General features: G+C 41.2%; 1 protein-coding gene across 2 annotated transcripts in view; it reads left to right on the top strand.

Moving 5' to 3' along the window:
* The window catches only part of DOCK11 (dedicator of cytokinesis 11), a 192,744-nt gene extending 191,795 nt beyond the window's left edge, over positions 1-949 (top strand). The window contains exon 53 of one of the 2 annotated variants that reach the window (XM_026451858.1): positions 481-949. In XM_026451858.1, coding sequence (XP_026307643.1) covers positions 481-600 — 120 coding nt within the window. In that variant the 3' untranslated portion in view covers positions 601-949. The remainder of the gene's footprint in view (positions 1-480) is intronic. The other variant, XM_026451857.1, reaches the window with a different exon arrangement.
* The last annotated feature ends 15,268 nt before the right edge of the window (positions 950-16,217 follow it).

Below are 16,217 nucleotides of genomic sequence, written 5' to 3'. Positions count from 1 at the left end.
TAGTGTGTCTTTAGAAATGTGCGCTTAAGACTTTTACCTTCATTTGCTATTATTTTCAAGTCTCCAGGCAAGGAGCATGGGTATCTGCATGTTTCAAAAGTCCCATAGATGATTCTGAGAACCACTGTGTTAGATCGTTCATAAACTCATATCAGAGTCTACCGTTTAGAGCTCTTGTCGTGACCATCTGTTAAAAAATATTTTAAAGATTGTGTTACCTCGCTTTTTGTTGAATTTTGCATTTTACAGTCTTTGTTTTTCTTAATGAGTAACTAGGTATTTTCTGCTTTTTTGATATGCTGCCTTTGTAATACAGCTGTGAAGACTTAAGTCGGTAATGTTATTCTTTGCTCTCTCTGCTTTCTGTCTTTTTCAATAACTAAGTGTCAGTGATAAATTGAAATATGCCTGCAATTTCATATACACATTCTTTTTTTGGCAATGGCTTCATGATAACCATGCTGATTTCTTTTGTTTTAGATATTACAAGAAGACACGATGCATTCTCCCTGGATGAGCAACACATTACATGTATTTTGTGCAATTAGTGGTACATCGAGTGACCGAGGTTATGGTTCCCCAAGATACGCTGAAGTGTGAGGAAATGCAGATGTACATGACAATGAGACTGACCTTTCTCAGGAATATTTGGAGCTGTGCAAGTGTTAAAATTTAAAGATTTGATATACATGGAGTGTTTCTTCTCGACACCAAAATTTTCATGTGTTCCAACAGGGTGCTTACATATTTGTAAATAAGCAACTTGAAAGTGCCTGGAAAATTGCACCACTGTGCTTGGTTTGTACTTTTTTAGGTAAATCTATATGCTGAAAAGTAGAGCTCAAAAACAGTAGTACAATTTGCTTAATTATTGCTTAAAATAATAATGGTACTATGTAAAATTGTATAATGGAATACAATAAAAGGTAAAACTTATTTGTAATTAGAAGTGAAAGAAATAATACTTTGAACTTAGCATTTTTCTTGACAAGAAGCTCAATTCATTATCATAGTAATCCTTGGTAGGAGGAGAAGAAAATTGATAACATTTCCATAATACATGGACATTTAAAATTGGGAAGATCATTTGAATCCTTGCCAATTAGTAGTCAAGGCTGGGCTAAAGGAACCAAAAGTATTATTTAACAGGAAAATTTCAAAAGGAAAGGATATACTTATAAATATACCAAGCTTAGGCTGGGCGCGGTGGCTCACGCCTGTAATCCCAACACTCTGGGAGTCTGAGGCAGGCGGATCATGAGGTCAGGAGTTCAAGACGAGCCTGACCAACATGGTGAAACCCCGTCTCTACTAAAAATACAAAAATTAGCCGGGCATGGTGTTGCATGCCTGTAATCCCAGTTACTGAGGAGGCTGAGGCAGGAGAATCTCATGAACCCAGGAGGTGGAGGTTGCAGTGAGCCGAGATTGCGCCACTGCACTCCAGTCTGGGCAACAGAGTGAGACTCCATATATATAACATACATATAATAGTAAGCTTGAGATAACATATATATATGTTATGATCTGATGCCAGGTAATCTTGTAGGTCCCCCTTCTACATACAAGACATGCAAGGGATTTATACAGGGCAAGCAGCATTTGTTGCCAAAGCTTTATCATCTGGGACCATCTACAAAGCTAAACAAAACATTCCTGAGATTGCAGTCAGTACATCCCACAGAACTTCAAAGCTTTGACAGCAGTCTGAGGTAGGAATTTGTAATGATTATTTTCTTCAGTTATAAAATTAATAAACATTTTGATTAGAACTTAATGGTTGCAGCATGTCTTGGGTCAATGTACAAAACCACCACAGATTTGGCATACTAGCTTGGGATTATATTTCTATCTATGAAGAAATCTCAGATTGCCTGAATAATTCAGGAGAAACCAAGATATGAATGACGTTTTTAGCTTGAAGAATTCATATAATTTGGGCTGCCTTCTTTGGGAACTTCAGATTATAGACTTCTTTTTTTTCTTTTTTTGAGATGGAGTCTGGCTGCAATGCCCAGGCTGGAATGCAATGGCATAATCTCAGCTCACTGCAACCTCCACTTCCTGGGTTCAAGCGATTCTCCTGCCTCTGCCTCCCAAGTAGCTGGGACTACAGGTGTGCACCAGCACGCCTGGCTAACTTTTATATTTTTAGTAGAGACGGGGTTTCACCATATTGGCCAGGCTGGTCTCGAACTCCTGACCTCAAGTGATCTGCCTGCCTCGGCCTCCCAAAGTGCTAGGATTACAGGCATGAGCCACCATGCCTGGCTTACACTTATTTTCCTTATGTGGTTTAGCCTATTTTACAGATAAAAAAAACAGTCACCGAAATATAAATGGATTCCACGGGGCCTTGGCTTTTTGAGCACTTTTTGATCAAGTAAATCCTAGAGATTATGCTCCTGGCCTGGCCATTTTTCTTTTTACTTTTTTGGGGGGACCATTTTTTCTTTCTTTCCTTTTTTTTTTTTTTTTTTTTTTTGAGATGGAGTCTCGCTGCAATGCCCAGGCCGGAATGCAATGGCGTGATCTCGGCTCACTGCAACCTCCACCTCCCAGGTTCAAGCGATTCTCCTGCCTCAGTCTCCTGAGTAGCTGGGATTACAGGTATGTGCCACCATACCCAGCTAATTTTTGTATTTTTAGTAGAGACAGGGTTTCACTATGCTGGTCAGGCTGATCTCGAACTCCTGACCTTGTGATCCGCCCGCCTCAGCCTCTAAAAGTGCTGGGATTTCAGGTGTGAGCCACCACATCCAGCCCATTTTTTCTTTATATGTCATTTTTAAGCTTTCAGGAGAGCATGAACTTATTTATTAAAAGTTAATTTTGTATTTTAATAGGGGACTCACAAGTATTTCTGAGGCAGTTTATAATTCCTTAATATCTTAGAGTAACCTGTAGAGTTAGTTTCACCTTTAAAGTGATTGTATTTGGTATGTATGTGTGAGGAATCATCACCTCTAGTAAATGCTGCAATCTGAGAGTTTGGCATCTTGAGGAGACTCCAGCACCCTTCTGTCTGTAACTAGTCCCTGTCACAGCCCCCAGCACAGCAATATGCACTGTGGGTAGATTTTTTAATGTAATAAATGGCCCGTATTCCTAAGGATCTTGCAGTCTAGTTGAGAAGGCAAGACACACAAAATTAAATAGTATAAGAATTAACAATGTAAGACAGGAAAAGTCATATATGAGTATTGCCAAATGAATGACAGCATTCATAACTCAATCACATTCAAAGAAGGAGAGATCGCTGTGAATTGTAAATGTTCGGGGAGGGTTTAGTGAAGAAAAGTTAACCTTTGAACAGGTTTCCAAAGAGGGAGAGGGGAATTCTAGGCAGGAGGAACACCATAAGCAAAGGTGCAAAAAGATTTTGTGGAGGTTCAGGGGATGGTAAGGAGACCAGTTTTGTCCAAGAGGTGGTAGATGATAAATCTAGAAAATACAGGCTGTGCATGGTGGCTCATGCCTGTAATCCCAGCACTTTGGGAGGCTGAGACAGGCAGATCACTTGAGCCCAGGAGTTCAAGACCAGCTTGGCCAACATGGTAAAACACCATCTCTACTAACAATACAAAACAAAAGTTAGCCAGGCATGGTGGTACACACCAGTAATCCCAGCTACTTGGGAGGTTGAGGCACAAGAATCGCTTGAACCCGGGAGGCGAAGGTTGCAGTGAGCCTAGATCATGCCATTGCACTCCAGCCTGGGCAGCAGAGCGAGATTCTGTCAACAACAACAACCACCAAAAAAAAAAGAAGAAGAAGAAAGAGAGAGAGAGAAGAAAGAGAGGGAGGGAAGGGAAGGGGGAAGGGAGGGAGGGAGGGAAGGAAGGAAGGAAGGAAGGGAAGGAAGGAAGGAAGGAAAATACATTTGGACGGAGATTTTGGAAGGTGTTGAATACCAGGCTAATGGTATTTGGAGTTTACTCAATAGGCATGGGAGAGCTAGCCAAGGTTTTTAAACAGATTACTTAATTAAATGTTATTTTTGGAAATGTAATCTTTCATATTGCTGCCAGATGTATTTGAGGTAGAGAGAGATGGAAATTAGGAAACCAGTTACATAGATATTGCAATGAACTAAATTCAATAAACCTCTAGATGTGAGGGATATGGCAAGAATGGAGAAGAAAGGACGAGTCCCAGAGAGAGACATTATGTGGAAGGACTAGATAAGACTCGTTGGATGGCCAAGGGGGGAAAAAAAAAGAAATGTGAAAGATAATTTTGTGTCCTGTGACCAGTGAGTTTGCCATGTCATGGCACAAGTTCACTAGATTTATTTTTCCAACTTTCAGACTAAAGGTAGCAAGCTGTAGAGAACAGGGTGGGCTCGAATAGAGAAAGCTAGGTATATCTGTTTTTTAAACACTACATGTATTAGGCATTAAAGTGTATATAGTTTAATTATTTCTTGAAGTGATTTGTCCTCTACAAATTAATTCACACCAAAGAATACATTTCTGCTATACTGATTGTTTTGCAGTTAAGCTTGAGTCCAATTTCCCCTGGAAGTTGTTGTTTTGATAGGCTTTGAACATACTGTGAAATGTGATTAAGTCACCCTTGGTAGTGTTAGTTTATCACTACGGTGAAAAACCATAGAGAAAATAAGAAATTCCATGTAAATTTTCCTAGTAACCAGTTGTCACCTATGGCATCATGTATATAGATGGGATTGTTATTGTTACTGTATTTATATGATTTGGCTGCCTATCAAAATATTACATATTTTCAAAAGTGAAACAGAAAGCATCAGTGGTAGTAATGTCCTTGGAACCTTGACCAACAACACATCATCCTAGACCTAGAGGTGACTCTAATTTAGTTTCTTACTAGAGACCGGGTGCAGTGGCTCATGCCTGTAATCCCAGCCTTTAGGAGGCTGAGGCAGGCGGATCACGAGGTCAGGAGATCAAGACCATCCTGGCTAACACGGTGAAACACCATCTCTACTAAAAATACAAAATATTAGCCGGGCATGGTGGCGGGCGCCTGTAGTCCCAGCTACCCAGGAGGCTGAGGCAGGAGAATGGCGTGAACCTGGGAGGCAGAGCTCGCGGTGAGCAGAGATCACGCCACTGCACTCCAGCCTGGGCAACAGAGCAAGACTCCGTCAGAAAGAGAGAGAGAGAGAGAAACAGAAACTAGATAGGTCATCATAATAAGAACCCACATTTTAAAAAACCACACATTTTGTATCTTTTTTTTCTTCTTCTTCTTTTTTTTTTTTTTGATGGAGTCTCGCTCTGTCACCCAGGCTGGAGTGCAGTGGCCGGATCTCAGCTCACTGCAAGCTCCGCCTCCTGGGTTTACGCCATTCTCCTGCCTCAGCCTCCCTAGTAGCTGGGACTACAGACGCCCGCCACCTCGCCCGGCTAGTTTTTTGTATTTTTTAGTAGAGACAGGGTTTCACTGTTTTAGCCAGGATGGTCTCGATCTCCTGACCTTGTGCTCCACCCGTCTCGGCCTCCCAAAGTGCTGGGATTACAGGCTTGAGCCACCGCGCCCGGCCTTTTCTTCTAACTTTTAAGTTCAGGGGGTACATGTGCAGGTTTGTTACATGTGTAAATTACGTGTCACTCAAACCTAAGCTTTTTATTATAATTAGCTTTCTCTGAGATGAAGAACCTGAGTGATGTAATGGATTAATAGGAATTTCCAAACTATTCAAAACATTAATAATTAGACATATGTCACGGGCTTCTGATCTCCAAAATGTTAGGCTATCTTTAGTCTCAGTCTTGTTCTAACAGTACACTAGTTCAGCTATTAAAAGACAAGGAGAGGAAAAGAGTAAAAGTTGGTCGTGGATGGACAATGGGTTTGTGTAACAAGGCTATACCCCTATCCTGGGAGTTGGTGAGTAAGAGTGCTTTATTTATCTGTTTTTTTCTAGTTCCTAAGCACTTAATGGTCACTCTCTAAAAAATATGTTTGTTCATCTCCTAATTGGAGTCGTGGCTAAGTTCTTTAAAAATTTTGCCTCTGTGCATGGCATTTTAAAACTTTTCCAATTTTTTTTTGCTTTGTTTTTCCTTTTTATTGAGATATAATTCATGTACCATAAAATTTACCCATTTAAAGTACACAATTCAGTGTTTTTTAAAATTACATCCACAGAGTTGTGCAAGTATCACTACAATTTAAAACATTTTTATCACCTGAAAGAGACCCCATACTCATTAGCAGTCACTCCTACCAGTCATCCTCCAACCCCCGGCAACCACTAATCTACTTTTTGTCCCTACAAGGTTTACCTGTTCTGGATATTTCATGTAAATGCAGTCATACAATATATGGTCTTTTGTGTCCAGTTTATTTGACATAGTGTATTTCCAAAGTTCATCCATGTTGTAGTATGTATCAGTACTTCATTCCTTTTTATGGCTAAATGATAATCCATTATATAGATACACCATATTTTATCTTCTCATAAGTTGATGGACATTTGGGTTATTTCCACTTTTTGGCTACTGTGAATAATGTTGCTGTGAACACTCACATTCAAGTTTTTGTGTGGACATGTTTTTAGTTCTCTTGGGCATGTACATAGAAGTGAAATGACTGGTTCATGTGGTAACTCCATGTTCAACCTTTTGAAGAATTGCCAGACTGATTTCCACAGCAGCTGCACCACTTTATATTATCAGCAGCAGTGTATGAGGGTCCCAGTTTCTCAATATTCTTGACAACACTTGTTATTATCTGCCTCTTTGATTATCGCCATCCTAGCAAGTGTGTAGTATCTCATTGTGGTTTTCATTTGAATTTCCCTGATGTCTAATGATGTTGAGAATTATTTGATGTGGTTACTGGCCATTTTTGTATCTTCTTCAAAGAAATAATCTTTTTTTAAGTCCTTAGACCATTTGCTTTTTTGAGACAGGGTCTTGCTTTGTTGCCCAGGCTGGGGTGCAGTGGTGCGATCTCAGCTCACTGCAACCTCCCCATCCTGGGCTCAAGCGATCCTCCCTTTTCAGCTTCCCAAGTAGCTGGGAGTACAGATGCACACCACCATGCCTGGCTAATTTCTGTATTTTTTGTAGAATCGGGGTTTCGCCATGTTTCCCAGGCTGGTCTCGAATTCCTGGCCTCAAGCAATCCACCCACCTTGGCCTCCCAAAGTGCTGGGATTACAGGCATAAGTCACTGTTCCTGGCCCCTTAGCCCATTTTAAAATCAGGTTGCTTTATTATTATTACTATTATTGTTGAGTTGCAGGGTTCTTTATTCTAGATGCAAGTATATGATTTAAATATATTTCTCCTGTTCTGTGTGTTGCCTTTTCACTTTCATGATGGTATTCTTTGAAGCACTCAAGTTTTTTAAAATTTTGATGCAGTCCAATTTATATCTATATTTTCTTTTGTTGCCTGTGCTTTGGCATTGTATCTAAGAAGACCTTGCATAATCCAATTTCACAGAAATTTACACCTATGTTTTCTCTTAAGAGGTTTATAATTTTAACTCTTACTTTTAGGTCTTTGGTCCATTTTGAGCTAATTTTGTATATGGTGTGAAGTAGGGATTCAGATTCATTCTTTTGCATGTGGATAACCAGTTTTCCCTGCACCATTTGTTGAAAAGAATATCTTTCCCCCATCATATTGCCTTGGCACCCTTATAAAAAATCAATTGACCAAAAATGTGTGGGTTTATTCTGGACTCTTAGTTCTATTCTATTGACCTCATATATCTGTCCTTACGCTAGTGCCACAAAGTCTTAATTACTATAGCTTTGTAGTAAGATTTTGAAATTGGGAAGTGTGAGTCCTCCAACTTTATTCTTTTTCAAGATTGTTTTGTATATTCTAGGCCCCTAGCATTTCCATTTTTATTTTATTTTATCTTATTTTATTGAGACGGAGTCTCACTCTGTCCCCCAGACTAGAGTGCGGTTGCACAATCTCGGGTCACTGCAACCTCCACCTCCTGGGTTCAAGTGATTCTCCTGCCTCAGCCTCCTGAGTAGCTGGGATTACAGGCACACGCCACCATGCCTGGTTAATTTTTGTATTTTTGGTAGAGGTGGGGTTTCACCATGTTGGCCAGGCTGGTCTCAAACTCTTGACCTCAAGTGATCCACTCTCCTCGGCCTCTCAAAGTACTGGGATTACAGGCATGAGCCACGCGCCCAGGCCAATATTAATTTTAGCATCAGCTAGTCAATAGCTATTTTAAAAAATGCAGCTGGGATTTTGGCAGGGTTTGCTGTGAATCTGTAATTCAATGTGGAGAGTATTGCCATTCCAATAATAATAAGTGTTCCAGCCTATGAACACAGGATGTTTTTCTATTTATTTAGATCATCTTTAATTTCTTTCAACAATGTTCTACAGTTTTCAGTATGTAAGTCTTATACTTCTTTTGTTTATTCCTTATGCCCACAAGGAAATTTATTCCTTAGTATTTTATCCTTTTTAATGCTATTGTAAATGGATTTGTTTTCTATTTATTTGTTTATTTATGTATTTATTTATTTATTTATTTATTTTGTGAGACAGAGTTTCGCTCTTGTTGCCCAAGCTGGAGTGCAGTGGTGCGATCTTGGCTCACTGCACCCTCCGCCTCCCAGGTTCAAGCGATTCTCCTGCCTCAGCCTCCCAAGTAGCTGGTATTACAGGCGCATGGCACCACGCCCGGCTAATTTTTTTGTATTTTTAGTAGAAATGGGGTTTCACCATGTTAGCCAGTCTGGTCTCAAACTCTTGACCTCACGTGATCCAGCTGCCTTGGCCTCCCAAAGTGCTGGGATTACAAGCGTGAGCCACTGCGCCCGGCCTGATTTGTTTTCTTAATTTTATTTTTGGATTGTTCATTGCTAGTTTGTAGACATACAAATGGTCTTTGTATATTGATCTGATATCCCAAAATCTTGCTGAATTTCTGTATTAGCTTTAATCGTTTTTTTGGTGGCTTCTTTAGGTTTTTCTATACATAAGATCATATCATCTGCAGATATAGTTTTACTTCTTTTTAAGTCTTGATGTCTTTTATTTTATTTTGTTACCTAGAACCTAGCTAGAACTTCCTGTATAATATTTAATAGCAGAATTGCAGAGAGCCTTGTCTTGTTCCTGATCTTTGGGAGAAAGCTTTCAGTCTTTCACCTTTCAGTATGGTGTTGCCTGTGGGTTTTTCATGGATGCTTTTTATCTGGTTCAGGAAGTTTCCGCCAACATGATTCACATCTATTTTCTGATTCAGTTCTCCTTATATATGTCATATAGGAATCAATTCTTCATGTGATCCCGTATCACATATAAGGAAATGGATGCATAAATGGTTAAGAAATACACTCAAGACACACAAGAAATTAGAGATGGGGTCACGGTATCCTGATTTATAGTCTATTGTTTTCAACTCTACTTTTTCCTTTGGTCTTCTGCTTCAACTTCTCGCAACTTTCTAGAGACTAAAATGGGTTCATCTTTTCCACTTTTTCATTTAAAAGGTAACTTCCATATGGGTAGAGTCTGGATCTGATTTTTTCACCTCTGTTTTCCCAGAACCTAGCACAGGATAAGTGCTTGAGCAATCTTAAGGAAATAAAGCCAGTTTAGATAAACAGCACCTCTGGAACCTTTATTATGTGCAAGGTATTGTGGGCAAATATCCCAGAACTCAGAGAGATTGTGGTTGAGGGAGATAACAAATAGTCACATTAAAAAGATATTATGGGCCAGGCACGGTGGCTCATGCCTGTAATCCCAGCACTTTGGGAGGCCAAGGCAGGTAGATCACCTAGGGTCAGGAGTTCGAGACCAGCTTGGCCAACTTGGTGAAACCCCATCTCTACTAAAAATACAAAAAGTTACGAGCGTGGTGGCACGCCTGTAATTCCAGCTACTGGGGTGGGGGTTGGGCGGGGGAAGGGCTGAGACAGGAGAATCGCTTGAACCCGGGAGGCAGAGGTTGCAGTGAGCCGAGATCGCACAACTGCACTCCAGCCTGGGCAACAGAGCGAGACTCAGTCTCAAAGTATTATGAAGAAGTCTGATAATAGCAAATCAGTGGTAGTTACAAGTGCTTGAAAAGGCAGAGTCTTTCTAGATGTAGACTGAAAAAGGCTTCATAGAGGAAACGCCATGAATAGAGCCTTGAAGGATGGGTAGGAACTAGCGTGTCTGTGTTGGGGAAGTACTTTAGGCCAAGTTTTTAACAGGAAGTTTAAAAAATTAACTTCTTCATTTTTATCGTTATATGAATTCCAACAATTAAAACCAATCCATAGTACACAGAATGTGCAAAGCAAAAATAATAAAGTGCATATAAAATCAGGTAACATTCTCTATATGGTTTTTCTCAGACTCTCTCATCCTGTTTTGGTCTTAGACACAAGCCAAGTTAAATCAGCTTTTTCTTTTTGTCTAGAAAACTCATGCTCAATTTTCTTCATCCTCCTGATAGAAAACTTTTACAGCCAACCTCAGTCCATTTCTGATCGACAAGTCTCATTCTTTATATACCACAGTGTTTTGTAATAGTCACTGCTTTAGTAGCTCTCCTAGGATTGAGTCTTACAGGCTCTAGACTTCTCATCCTGCATGCTCACTGCATGTGCCTTTCATAGAAAATCAGTGAAAACTATCATATGAGCAGGTAAAGGCTGCAGTGTGGAAATTGCAGACCATTCATTCATCCATCACACATTTGTTGACCACCCACTGTGAACCAGGTATATGAACGATCAAGGCAATATTTCACAGGCAGATATGCAGATGGGATGTTATAATCTAAAAGATAATTCAAAAGTAGTCTTCTTCTGTCAATAACTAATCTTCCAAATTCTGTATTCTTGAAGAGAGACATCTTATGTCTCTGATGCTGTGAGTAATAGTTCCTAGTACCGATATATTGGAACAATTAATATACTGATTGAGAAGCCAAAGCTTAGCCAATAATATATGTGGAGTTATGTTCAATGCAAAGCTGACCAGCTCCTATAGTACTCGTGCAGTGGATTATTTCAGAATTCTTCTGTGGTGTAGTCAGGATTTGAGATACCTCCAGAGCCACTATGATATCATGTAATAGTACTATGTCCTCCCTCCCAATCCCAAACTAAATCTAGACACAATACACATGCAGTGAAAGAGGATTAGAAAAAAAGGTGGAGTTGACAAAATTATCCCTATCAGAACAAGGAAAATGAAAATGAAGCTGGGCATGGTGGCTTACTCCTGTAATTCCAGCACTGTGGGAGGTCAAGGTGGGAGGATCATTTGAGCCCAGGAGTTTGAGACCAGCCTGGGCAACATGGCAAAACCCCATCTCTACTAAAAATACAAAAAGTCAGCCAGGCGTGGTGGCATGCACCTGTAGTCCCAGCTACTCAGGAGGCTGAAGTGGGAAGGTAACTTAAGCCTGGGAGGCAGAGGCTGCAGTGAGCCAAGATTGTGCCACTGTACTCCAGCGTGGGCAACAGAGTAAGACCCTTTCTCAAAAAAATAATAATAAAGAAAATGAAAGACTTCCAGAAGAAAGCATTGCTGCAGTTTGTTCCACAGCAACTCCCAAGTAGTCACAGAGCCAGCTGAATACAGTTCAGGTCACATGTAAGAGAATTTGAAAACATTGTACCCACATTATTTGTACAAACTTGTGGAGTGCATGTGAAATTTTGTTACATGTATGTAATGCGTAGTGATCAAGGCAGGGTATTTAAGGTGTCCATCTCCCAAGTACATTTTTGTTTAACTATAGTCACCCTATTCTGCTATCAAACATTGAGTTTATTCCATCTATCTGACTGTACCCTTTAACACACTTCTCTACATCCTCCTTTCTGAAGAGAAATTTTCATGGAAATGATTTTGGATATTTACACAGTATGTTTTATTTTTTTAAACAAAGTAACCCCTCTACCACCACCACCTCTTCCTTTGTTGTAGAAACAAAACTCAGAATTGAAGTTTTAGCTCTAGAATATCTTCAGAAGGGGAAATTCCAGCTCTCCCCATGGATTTAACCATCTTGTGATTTTTCTCATTTTTATTAGAACTGCCACTACCATGATGGCCTCCAGGCTTATTTCATTATAGCTCTGTGACTCTAGATGAGGCTATTGGGTTGGGGGGATGCTGCTGGGGGAAGGAGGTAGTTAGGGGTACCCATACCTACCTGGATGTTTTGGCTGCTCTCCCTCTAATGATTATTCTCATCTTCAAAGTTCTGGCATCCCTACTGTACAGCACATTTGTTAAGTACACAAATTCTGAAGCAGGTTGACTCGGTCAGAATCCCAGTTTTGTCATTTACCAAGCTGTGGGACCTTGGTCACATTACTTAACCCCTCTAGGTCTTCATTTCCTCACCTGTAAAATGCAGGTATGAATTGTCCCTACCTTCTAACATTGTGAGGATTCAATGAAGCCAAGTATATAAAGCATAGAGAATGATGCCTGGACTGGGCGTGGTGGTGTGTGCCTTTAACCCTAGCACTCCGGAAGGCTGAGGTGGAAGGATCACTTGAGCCCGGGAGTTTGAGGCTGCAGTGAGCTAGCGTGCCACTGCACTTCAGCCTGGGTGACAAAAGCGAGACTCTGTCACTAAAAATACAAAAATAATTTTTTTAAAAAAGGAATGGTGCCTGGAACATCTACGTGATTGTTACATCTATATACGTGTTATTTATAAGTGTAATCTTTCCCCCACAGCATAGGAGAATTTTACCAGCCATGTTACCCTCTGTGTGTCTGGACCCATCCCTCCACCCAGGTAGGGGTAATGGATGGGTCAAGGTCAGGCAATTTTTGCCATTTGATATTTTACAGGTCACCTCTGGCCTCCGTAGATCTCACCATATGGTGAAGATCTGTGCCCCCATGAAGGGACATTGTTTTCTGTGTGGTGATATAAGTACCGACAAATATACACAGATGCTGGCTGTTAGCGACTAGTACTGCCATACTGGTGCATCTTGGCTGAATATCAGCCCTGCTCCTGTGTCTGTTTTTTTGTTTGTTTGTTTTGTTTTGATATGGAGTCTCGCTCTGTCGCCCAGGCTGGAGTGCAGTGGCGTTATCTCCGTTCACTGCAACCTCCACCTGCCGGGTTGAAGTGATTCTCGTGTCTCAGTCTCCCAAGTAGTTGGGACTACAGGCACGCACCACCACACCCAGCTAATTTTTGTATTTTTAGTAGAGATGGAGTTTCACCATGTCAACCAGGCTGGTCTCGAACTCCTGATATCAAGTGATCCACTCACCTCAGCCTCCCAAAGTGCTGGGATTACAGGTATGAGCCACCGCATCCGGCCCTGTGTCTGTCTTCAAAGCCAGTGGCTTATCTTTATGGCTTTCATATGCATCTGAGGATTAATGAAAATTCCCATGTGCCACCTAACTATAGGAATTCTCTGCTTACTGGCGCTTCCTTTGGCTTTGTTACACTACCAGAACTACACAGAAAGTGGTTCTGGATCTGAAATTCAACTAGTGGTACTTGCTCAGTATTCCCTCCATAGAGAGCCTCTCATACACAGCCTCCTACAGTTGAGTTTAATTTATTCCCCTTATTTGGATTTCCCTGTCACCGTTCACAGATTGCTACTTTATGGCTCTCAAGTAGATCAGAAAGGTTTTTGGAGTTCCCCTTCCCCACCTCCTACCCATTTCTCTGTAACTACAGACACCCTTTAAGGGAAACTTGGCCCAACCAATCTTATTTGAAGACATTTCATTCTCACTTTAGGTAATGGGGCTTGGAGTTGAGGTCTACCTTTTCGTTGCTTTCTAGTAAAGCACCAACCGCTATCTCACAGCACTCTGCTAGGCCCTGTCCTCCCTGACAACTTAGTTGCTTTATCTTTCCAGGAGCACCCTCACATTCTTATGCTGTGCACACTCGACAATTTCCCAGTGTCCACTTCCTGGCTGAGTCAGTTTCCACAACCATGACGTGTAACTCCAGCTCATCTCACCAAAGGGCATTTTAGCAAGTCACTGCAGATGCTGCAACTCGGAAAGACACGTTTAGTTAGGATCTGATGAGTCTTCTCCATTAGATAAATGTTGTGAGGTGGAACTTACTGTAATTTCCTTCCCACCACCCAAAATCTAAAATTTTTCTCTGAGTTGGCTCCCTCTCTACCTTCAGTCTCTCTTCCTGGAAGATTTACCTCAGCAAGGTGTCTTCCTTCAGATGAATGTGAGTAAGTTAGTTTCTGCCCCTGTTCTGCTTCTTCCTCCTCCTACTCTGATGTTGGCACATCCTTAGGAAGTCAGCTACTCCACCCCCTCTACCAAGATGTGGCCCAATGAGGGCAGGGATCTTTCACTTCCCCTTTCTGGGAGGCCAACTGGCCAAGACTGAACTACCTAGACTCCCCACCCTTACCACTGTCATTCTACTGACTGACCCCACATGCTCACTTTTTTGGTTGTTTGCTCCATTATCCCTGAGATCTTAGAGGAGGGGTTCTTAACTGGGGGTGATTTTACCCCCTAGGGAACATTTAGCAATGCCTGGAGACATTTTTGGTTGTCACAACTGGGGTAAAGAGGTTGCCACTGACACCTGGTGGGTAGAGGCCAGGGATGCTTTTAAACATCATACTATGCACAGCTAGCCTCCTACAACAACAACTCACCTGGCCTCTGCTATCAGTAGTGCAGATGTTGAAAAACAATGGCTTAGACGGAACACCTGCCTCACTGGAATGTGTGATGGCTACTCCACCAGTTGGTTTGTCCTCAAGGAGCTTTTGCTGGTCAACCCACCAATAAATCCACTGGGAGATCTCTCCAACTAATAGCTGTTTGTACCCTCATTTACAACTGTCTGCCCCCTCACATGTTTGCATGCCACAAGTAGTGGTGGTCTGCTCAACCTTCATTCCTAACTCTGCACTTCATCTGCAGGTTGGCCATACTCAAGAACCTGAAGGTGCTCAAGGTCTGCTTCATGATCTCGGTGGCTATCCCTTTCACTTTCTGGTGAAGTAAAGGCTTTCTCATTACTAGAAACCATCCAAGTTAACTAGGCCAAACAATTACAATTTGATTGCTACTACCACCTATGAAGCAGTATAGTTTATTTAATAAAACAAAACCTAAGACCTCTAAGTTATTAGCCCTGAAGGAGAAGCAGTAAGTCAGGAGGACTTGTCTACTGAAGGACAAAAACATAAACTCCCAAATCAATGGAGAGACATATTTTGTTAGAATTATAAATATGTGACTTTTCTCCTTAATATCTGTCAATTCAATGCCACCCTAGTCAAAATCCCAGAAGGATTATTATTTTTTTTTTTTTTTTTTGAGATGGAGTTTTGCTCTGTTGCTCAGGCTAGAGTGCAGGGGCACAATCTTGGCTCACTGCAACCTCCGACTCCTGGTTTCAAGCGATTCTCCTGCCTCAGTCTCCCCAGTGACTGGGATTACAGGTGTATGCCAACACATTCGGCTAATTTTTATATTTTTAGTAGAGACAGTGTTTCACCATGTTGGCCAGGCTGGTCTTGAACTCCTGACCTTGTGATTCGCCTGCCTCGGCCTCCCAAAGTGCTGGGATTACAGGCATGAGCCGCTGTACCCGGCCAGGAATTTTTTTTAACTTAGCAAAATGATTATAAAATTTATCAGAAGCACCTGTAGTCCCAGCTACTCAGGAGGCCAAGGTGGAAGGATTGCTGGGGGCCAGGAGTTCAAGACTAGCCTGGGCAACATAGCAAGTCTCTGTCTCAAAAAAAAAAAAATTAAAATAAAAAATAAAATTTATCAGAAGGAATCAAGATGTAAAAATAGCTAAGAAAATACCAAAGAAGAGGAATAAGGAGCAGAAGCTTGCCCTGGCAGACATTAAAATGAATAATGTAGCTAATTAAAATTGAACATTTTACCTATAAAAATTAAAACTAAAATAAATTGGACATTTACTAATACAGAAATAGGCAGAAGGATGTAATAGGACACAGAATCTGTATGTATATAAAAATGTACATGATAAAGGTTGTATTTCGGCCAGGCGCAGTGGCTCACACCCGTAATCCCAGCACTTTGGGAGGCTGAGATGGGTGGATCACCTGAGGTCAGGAGTTCAAAACCAGCTAACATGGGGCAACCCCATCTCTACTAAAAATACTAAAAATTAGCTGGGCATGGTGGCACAGGCCTATAATCCCAGCTACTCAGGAGGCTGAGGCAGGAGAATTGCTTGAACCTGGGAGGTGGAGGTTGCACTGAGCCAAGATCGTGCCA

The sequence above is a fragment of the Piliocolobus tephrosceles genome, chromosome 12 (genome assembly GCF_002776525.5).
Source record: "Piliocolobus tephrosceles isolate RC106 chromosome 12, ASM277652v3, whole genome shotgun sequence".
Taxonomy (NCBI): Eukaryota; Metazoa; Chordata; class Mammalia; order Primates; family Cercopithecidae; genus Piliocolobus; species Piliocolobus tephrosceles.
This window is presented reverse-complemented; position numbering and strand designations above follow the sequence as displayed.